General features: G+C 33.5%; 1 protein-coding gene across 1 annotated transcript in view; it reads left to right on the top strand.

The window, feature by feature from the left end:
- The first annotated feature begins 1,472 nt into the window (after positions 1-1,472).
- ENTHD1 (ENTH domain containing 1) overlaps positions 1,473-8,883 on the top strand; it is a 101,423-nt gene continuing 94,012 nt past the window's right edge. Inside the window, exon 1 of the mRNA XM_054582546.1 lies at positions 1,473-1,821. Within this exon, the coding sequence (XP_054438521.1) occupies positions 1,473-1,821 (349 nt within the window). The remainder of the gene's footprint in view (positions 1,822-8,883) is intronic.

Here is an 8,883-nt window from a genome sequence, read left to right as displayed (position 1 = left end):
TTTTCTGTCCTGCTTATTTGAGGATGCATTGTACTTTTACACACAAAAAAGTTAATTATCTTCTCTTATTTTGTAAAAAAAGACATGATGGTTCATTTAGAATGCTTTTGAAAATTTATGTCTTCCTTTAATACACACACAGGAATTAATCAAGCCTGAGCTGGGAGTTGAAAAGGTCAAAGAAGAGAAACAAAACAATTAAGAATGAATACACTTGTTACGAATTTTAACCATTTTCTTTTGTATGTGTACAGTTTCTTTAGCAAAAACTGATTATAGATTGTGGCGCCTTCATTGGGTCTCCATGCTGCTCACAGGGCCTGAAATCAGTTTGTGGTACACCATTTTGATGGCCACCAGTGCTGAATCACTAGGGAAATTGCAAACTAACAGACTCCACTTAATGCAAAATAATGAAAAAGAAGAAAGGGAATAGTTTCATATAAACTTGTGAATTGATCATTCACAAGAATCGTTTAAAGTTTTGGAGCTGCATACCCCTTTCAAGTTTTCATGTATTTTTGTATCAGCCTACATGGGCCTTTCTTTGTGCACTTGTTTTGAGATCTGAGAGAGACATACTGATCACTCCAGATTTTAGGAAAATTCTTACACTGTTTGAATCATACTACTGACACTGTTTAATTCTAAACTCAGACTTTCTTCTCTAAGGTGAAGTAAAGAAAGTAATTTAACCTCTTCCTTGAACTTACTAGTCTTACCAGGACTGAAATACTGGTTTAGGAACCAGATGTGGAGTCCACTGAGGGACAAGTAGTTATCCTAGTAGTCGGTGACCCTTCCCCTTTTTGATTAACATGAAAGCAGACCATATTTGGATCTGATTCTGATGACTTGCAGTTCTAAAAATAATATGACCATAGGGTTACTTGGTGACTCTAAGACTCAATTTTACCATCTTAATTACTTTTAGAACTTAATATTTTTTTACATGACAACAAATCTTAAGCATGAGATGTCAGAGCCCAAGTTCCTTTTTTTATGCTAAGTTGTCCACTGCCCATTAAATGCTTTATAATGATTTTATTTCTGGCCAAAGAGGATGAGTGATATTTTCTGCAGGAAACTTTGGGACTAGAAAGACAACTATTTCTCTAAATAAAGTAGGCCAGTCTCTTATGAGACATTTTCCCGTAATGATCCTGGGAACATTTCTATAGTACCTTCAGTTCTAGCTGATGTAAGTGAGAGCCTGACTTAAAACTAAAGCTAGATTTTTCAGACTGACTTGGTGTTCTGTGGACATTAAAAAAAAATTAACTTACATTTTGTTTGTGTGTGTGTTTTCCTTTGCAGGAAATTGATGCCTTGTCAAGATGATGATTAATCATTTGTATTTGGAAGCAGCAGAAACAGGGATCAACTACCTATCAGGGGTTTTATAAATCAGTTACATAAACTCCTATTTCATTGCTCACATTCTCTATCCCACCTTCAAACTTGTCTTACCTATGGCATTCAAGAGGCAAGTGAAAAACTTTGTGAAAAATTACTCAGACGCTGAAATAAAAGTCAGGGAAGCAACTTCTAACGATCCTTGGGGTCCTTCTGGTTCTCTGATGTTAGCTATCAGTGACCTGACTTTCAATGCAATTTCTCTCTCGGAGATTATGAATATGCTATGGCAGAGACTAAACGACCATGGGAAGAACTGGCGCCATGTGTATAAATCCCTTATGCTACTGGATTATCTCATCAAGAATGGATCAAAGGAAGTTATTGAGTTTTGCATAAAGGGGTTCTGTAACCTTAAAATGCTAGAAGATTTTCAACACATAGATGAAGCTGGAAAAGACCAAGGTAACAGTTAAAGAAGCTTATACAGTGTGCCAATAAAGATTAGGAGTTTGAGAGAGAATCGTTTTAAACCAGAAGACGGGGGGCGGGGGGGGCGGGGCGGGGGGAAGTTGTTGTTAAGTGATTAGCTACCTTTCCTCTGGAAGCTGTGGTTTCCAGTTTAATCCTTTTTGTTGACTTGAGAGCCTTGGAGAACAATATTTTTTTTTTCCCAAAAGGATATGTAAAATCAACACTTAGGTTCCTGATAAAATGATACCTCATAGAAAATAAGGGAAATGAATAAAACAGGAGGCATGGCAAATTGGTATAATAATGTCACTGTAACTCATAATTATAATTTGATTGGAATGTAGTCATTAAGGAAGTTTCTAAAGACTGGAATCTTCAAAGACTAGGTAGATTCAAGTAGTTTTATGAATACAAAAAAATTAGGTCATGAAATAATTTTGTCGGGGCTGGAGGAGGAGGTGAAGTAGGGGATGGGTGTATAGAATACAGAGCTGAGATGATTCAATAATACCTGATTTTCTACAGTGGTAAAACAATCAGCACTTACCATCCAATGTAAAATTATCACTTGTGTTAAAGTGAAGAGCCTTATGAATCATGAGATAAGGATAAAATTCAGTGCAATGTCAGTGTTAAGTATACATTTTAAAAATAGACTTTTTTAAGAGTACTTTTAGGTTTACAGAAAAATTATGCGGAGTGCAGAATTCTTATGAACCCTTCCCTACCCTCACATGGTTTCTTCTATTAAACATCTTGCATTAGTGTGGTACCTTTGTTACAATTGATGAACCAATATTAGTACATGATTATTAACTAAAGCCCTTAGTTTATATCAAGGTTCACTGTGTTCTACATTTCTCTGGGTCTAAAAATGTATAATGTTATGTATCTACCATTGCATTACCACACAGAATAGTTTTACTGCCTGGGAAATGCCCTGTGCTCCACCTACTCATCTCCCCCTCTCACCCAGCCTTTGACAACCACTGGTCTTTTTACTGTCTCCATAGCTTGTGCCTTTCCCCGAATCCATATAGTTGGAATCATATGGTATGTAGCTTTTTCAGACTAGTTTCTTCCACTTAGCAATATGCATTTAAGATTCTTCGATGTCTTTTTATAGCTTGAGAGACTTCATTTCTCTTGTTTTTCCCTTCACTTTAAAAAAAAACAGTTTTTGTTTAGATTATGTCATGTACAGTACCATCTAATTCACTCATTTAAAGTGTACAATTCTATGGCTTTGGTATATTATTTTTAAAACTTAAAAAACATATAAAATTTACCATTTTAAATGTACAATTCAAGGACGTTAATTACATTCACAGTGCTGCATAACCATCTCCACTGTTTCCAAAACATTTTTTATCACCCCAGAAAGAAACTCCATAACCATTAAGTATAACTCCCCTGCTAACTCTAATCTACTCTGTCTGTATATAAATTTGCCTATTATGGATATACCTCATGTAAATGTAATCATACATTATTTTTCCTTTTATGTCTGACTTATTTCATTTAATATAATATTCTCAAAGTTCATTCATGTTGTAAGATGTAGCAGAATTTTATTTCTTTTTTATAGCAAAATAATATTCCATTGTATATACATACCACATTTTGTTTATTCATTTGCTGATGGGTTCTTAGGTTGCTTCTACCTTTTGGCTGTCGTGAATACTGCAGTGAACACTAGTGTGCAAGTAACAGTTTGAGTTCTTGCTTCCAATTCTTTTGGATGTATATACTTAGGAATGGAATTGCTGGATCATATAGTAATTCAATGTTTTAGCTTTTTGAGGAACTGCTGAACTGTTTTCCTTAGCAGCTTCACCACTTTACATTCCCACCAGCAATGTAAGATCATTCCTACTTCTTTATATCATTGCTAACACTTGTTATTGTCTGTCTTTTTTATTATCATCCTCCCGCTTAGTGGATATGAAGTAGTATCTCATCGTTGAGCATCTTTTCGTGTCCTTCTTGGCCATTTATATCTTTGGAGAAATGTCTGTTCAAATCCCTTGTCTACTTTTAACTAGATTATTGTTTTTTTATTGTTGGATTTTCATAGTTCTTTACATATTCTGGATACAAGACCCTATCAGATAAGTGATTTGCAAATATCTTCTCCCATTCTCTAGGTTGTCTTTTTATTTTCTTGGTTAAATTTTGATGAACTCCAATTTTTCCGTTTTTCCTTTAATTGCTTGTGCTTTAAGTATGTGTAAGAAATCATTGCCTAATCTAGGGTCACAAGGATTTATACCTATGTTTTCTTCTAAGAGTTTTATCATTTAAGTTCCTCCATTTAGATCCTGGATTCATTTTGAGTTCATTTTGTATATGGTGTGAGTTAGAGGTCCAACCTTTTTCTTTTGCATGTAGATGTCTTATTGTCCCATTACTATTTGCTGAAAAGACTGTTTTTCCCCCCATTGAATTAGTTTGGCTCCTTTATTTCTGTACTCTCAATTCTGTTCCATTTATCTACATTTCTATTGTTATGCCAGTGCCACATAGTTTTGATTACTCTAGCTTTGCAGTAAAATTTTGAAATAAAGGAGTGTGAGTCTTCCAGCTTTGTTCTTTTTCAATATTATTTTGGCTATTCTGGGTCCCTTGCATTTCCATATCAAGTTTAGCATCAGCTTGTCAATATCTACAAAAAAGACAGTGAGAATTTTGATTGAGATGGCATTGAATGTATAGATCGGTTTTGGGAGTATGTCCATCTTAACACCAATTCCTTCAATCTATGAACACAGGATGGCTTTCCTTTTATTTAGGTCTTTCATTTTTTTTATAAATGTTTTGTGGTTTTAAGTGTATAAGCCTTATACTTCTTTTTTAAATTTATTTCTATGTATTTTATTCTCTTTGATGGAATTATTTTCCTATTTGCATTTTCAGATTGTTTATTGCTAATGTATAGAAATACAACTGAACAACTGATTTTTGTATATTCCTCTGGTATCCTGCTACTTTGATGAACTCGTTTATTAGCTGTAATTGTTTGTTTTGGTAGATTCCTTAGGATTTCTTACATGCAAGATCGTATCATCTACAAATAAAAGGGTTTTATTTCTTCCTTTCCAATCTGGATGCCTCTTATTTCTTTTTCTTCCTTATTTTCCCTGGCTGAAACCTCCTGAACAGAGATGAATAAAATTGGTAAGAGCAGACATCCTTGTCTTGTTCCTGATGTTAAGAGGAAACCTTTCAGTCTTTTGCCATTAAATACGATGTTAGGTGTGGATTTTTCATAGATGTTCTTTATTAGGTTGAAAAGTTTTCTATTCCTAGTTTGTTGAATTTTTTTTAAATCAGGGAGGGGTGTTGACTTTTTTCAAATGCTTTTCTGTGTCTATTCAGATGAGTATGTGTTTTTTTCCCTTTATAACAAATGTTTGTGCATATCTCCACCTCCAATACATATACATTTATTTACGTATAAATGTATTTATACGTAATAAATATTATGTTCTGTTAATATTGTTTTACATTAATTGCTTTTCATAGGTGAAAATTACATTCCTAGCATAAATTCCACTTGATCATGGTGTATAGCCTCTATTTTTTTTACTATTTATTTTAGATAAGGTTTGCATTTTAATGATGAAATTTGAGAAAATCTTCTTGGGTTTTGATCATGCTGTGCTTCTTAATCCAGAAATTGTAAAGACATCAACTTCCATAAGGATTAAATTTTACAAAAAATTATAATACTAATTTAAATTTTATTTTACCAAGAGTTAGGCTCTTAAAAGACATAATTTTTGAATAGTGAATACAATATAATCATCCTTGCATTTTACAGAACAGCTATTTTATCACTGTATTAAACACTGATGGGTATTTTTTTTTTTTTAGTGGAAAAGAGAGGATCAGCCCCTGTTGTAAAGAGTTCATAAGCTATTTGAGAGATAAAACAGATAAACATGCAGTTATAAATATACAGACAAACCTATTTATGCATGTATACCTTTTATATGTAAAGGTATGGTATATAGTATATGGATATATTTAAATCCACTGTCATAAATGTCTTTCAGATTTACTGACAGTTGAGCTTAGGGTCAAAGAAGTAAGCATGAGGATATTACGTTGGACTTAGTAAATACTCTGGTGATTTGTTAGCACCAAGAGAGCAAGAAAAAATGCAAGTTAGAGCTTAATTGTCAACAAAAACATAATATATTCATTTGTTGATTATGGAAGATACATTAGTTATTGATAATATTGGTACATATTCATTTATTTAATAAATACTAATGAAAAATGATTACATTGGGGGAAATATTACTTTTTTCATTTTATTTTTTACATATTTCTCTTTTTGTTTCCTAATGAGTATAACATATTCAAGTAGTAGATCTTGGCATTATTTAATTTATACGTAAATAAATGAATATGTATTTGAGGTGGAGACATGCACAAACATTTGTTATTGAGGGGATGTGCAGTCAAAAGAGTTTGGAAACCACTGGTTCTCAGGATAAAGTCAGGCCCCTTAACATGTTCCCAACATACCTTTCTACTCCTTTAAAAATATGTAATATTTTATTTTTCAATTACAGTTGACATAGAATATTATATTTCAAGTGTACACCCAGTGATTAGACATTTATATAACTTATGAAGTGATCACACTGATACACCTAGTATGCATCTGACCCCATACATAGTTATTATAATATTGTTGTCTATATTCTCTATGATGTACTTTACATCCCCACTGCTGTTCTGTAACTACCAGTTTGTACTTCTTAATCCCTTCACCTTTTTCACTTATCCTCTCAACTCCCCACCCATCTGGCAATCCTCAAAATGTTCTCTCTCTCTATGAGTCTGTTTCTGGTCTGCTTGTTCATTTATTTTGTTTTTTAGGTTTCACTTAGATTTCACATCTGATGCCATATAATGGCATTTGCCTTACGCTGTCTGACTTATTTCACTCAGCATAACACCCTGTAGGTCAATCCATGTTGTTGCAGATGGCAAGATTTTATTCTTTTTTTATGGCTGAGTCATATTTCAACAAATATATGCACCATTTCTTTATCTATTCATTTGTTGATGGACACTTAGGTTGTTTCCCTATCTTGACTATCATAAGTAATGCTGCCGTGAACATATGGATGCATATGTATTTTCAATTTAGTGTTTGGGTTTCTTCAGATAAATACCTAGAAGTGGAATTGCTGGGTCCTTCATTGTTTCTTGTTATAGCCTTTGTTTTAAAGTGTATTTTGTATAAGTATTGCTACCCCAGATATTTTGTTGTTTTGTTTCCATTTTCATAAACATCTTTTCAACATCCCTTTACTTTCTGTCTGCATGTGTCTTTTGATCTGAAGTGAGTCCCTTACAGACAGCATATGCAGGGTCTTGTTTTTTTATTCGTTCACCTACCATATGTCTTTTGATTGGAGCATTTAATCCATTTGCATTTAAAGTAATTATTGGTAGATGTGTATTTATTCCCATTTTATTGTTCATATATTTTTTTCTTTTTCTTCTTAAAGAAGGCCCTTTAACATTTCTCGTAATACTGATTTGGTGATGATGCACTCCCTTAGTTTTTTCTTGTCTGGGTAGCTCTTTATTTGTCTTTTGACAGCTTTTCTGGGTAATCTTGGTCATAGGTCCTTGCTTTATATCACTTTGGATATTTTATGCCAATCCCACTGGCCTGCAAATTTTTTTTTTGAGAAGTCAGCTAACAATCTTATAGGAGCTCTCTTGTAGATAACTAACTGCTTTTCTGTTACTGCTTTTAAGATTCTCTTTGTCTTTAATCTTTGGCTTTTTAATTATGATGTGTCTTGGTGTGGTTCTCTTTGGATTCATCTTGTTTGGGACCCTCTGCACTTCCTGGACTTGTATGTCTATTTCCTTCAGCAAGATTAGGAAAGTTTTCCATGATTATTTTTTCAAATAGGTTTTTTCTTTAAATTGAATTAATTAGATGACATTAGTTAATGAAATCATACAGGTTTCAGGTGAGCAAAAGACCTACACATACACTTCTCCAAAAAAGGACATACAGATGGCCAATAGACATAAGAAAACATAACTAATCATCAGAGTAATGCAAATTAAAACTACAATGAGATATCTTCTCACACCTGTGAGAGTGGTTATCACCAATAAATCAATGAACAAGTGTTGGTGAAGATGTGGAGAAAAGGGAACCCTTGTGCATTGTTGGTAGCAATGCAGATTGTTGCAGCCACTGTGGAAGGAGTATGGAGTTACCTCAAAAAATTAATAAGGAGCTGCCTTATGACCCAGTGATTCCACTTCTGGGAAGATGTTGAAAGAAACACAAAACACTAATTCAAAAGAATATATACACCCCTATGTTTGCAAAAGTTTGAATGCCTTGGAGTAAGAACTAAGCCTTTTAAGTCAGAGTTAAGACTTAACTTAAATTGAAGACTGAAGACTTAACTTTAACTTAAGACTGAAATGTAAAAGGCAGAGATTCTGGAAGACATAAGACATTTATTTTAATTTACACTAGTTTATAAAGTATTAAAACATTTTTATGAGGAATAGGTTGTTTGTTGAGTTCAGGTTCTCATAGAAGAGGAGAAAACGCCAGGTACTTGGGTCCTGAAAGTATTTAAAGAAAGAGAGAGCCTGGGAAAATAGCAGGAAAAAGGGATTTTCTTTTTGAAGGTGGCCATAATGAATTGAATAGAGCCAAGATATCTGAAAAGAGTTAAGCTAAAAAAAAAGGAAATATTTTAAATGTAAAAAAAAGTTACTTTAGATGTTGGTTAGCCATATTAAGTCTCTAAAAGCCAAATAACTAAAATTTGGGGGTATGACTTTTTGTACAGAAGGGACTGCATGTGTCATGGTGTCAGGCAGATAATTCCCAGTCAGGATAACATAGTGGTTCAGCACTGTGGGGGAAAAAATATCTAGCTTCAAAGTGCAGCAATTTTTTTTTTCTATAGCTGTCAGAGCAATCACCAAAATTCTCTAAACATCCAGCCCATTTGAGAGATGGTGGTGGATTAATTAAGCAATATAGGT

Source organism: Pteronotus mesoamericanus, unplaced genomic scaffold, assembly GCF_021234165.1.
Source record: "Pteronotus mesoamericanus isolate MK-2021 breed Mesoamerican mustached bat unplaced genomic scaffold, CSHL_Meso_final contig_702, whole genome shotgun sequence".
Classification (NCBI taxonomy): Eukaryota; Metazoa; Chordata; class Mammalia; order Chiroptera; family Mormoopidae; genus Pteronotus; species Pteronotus mesoamericanus.
Note: the sequence above shows the minus strand (reverse complement) of the source record. Positions and strands in the feature narration are given on the sequence as shown.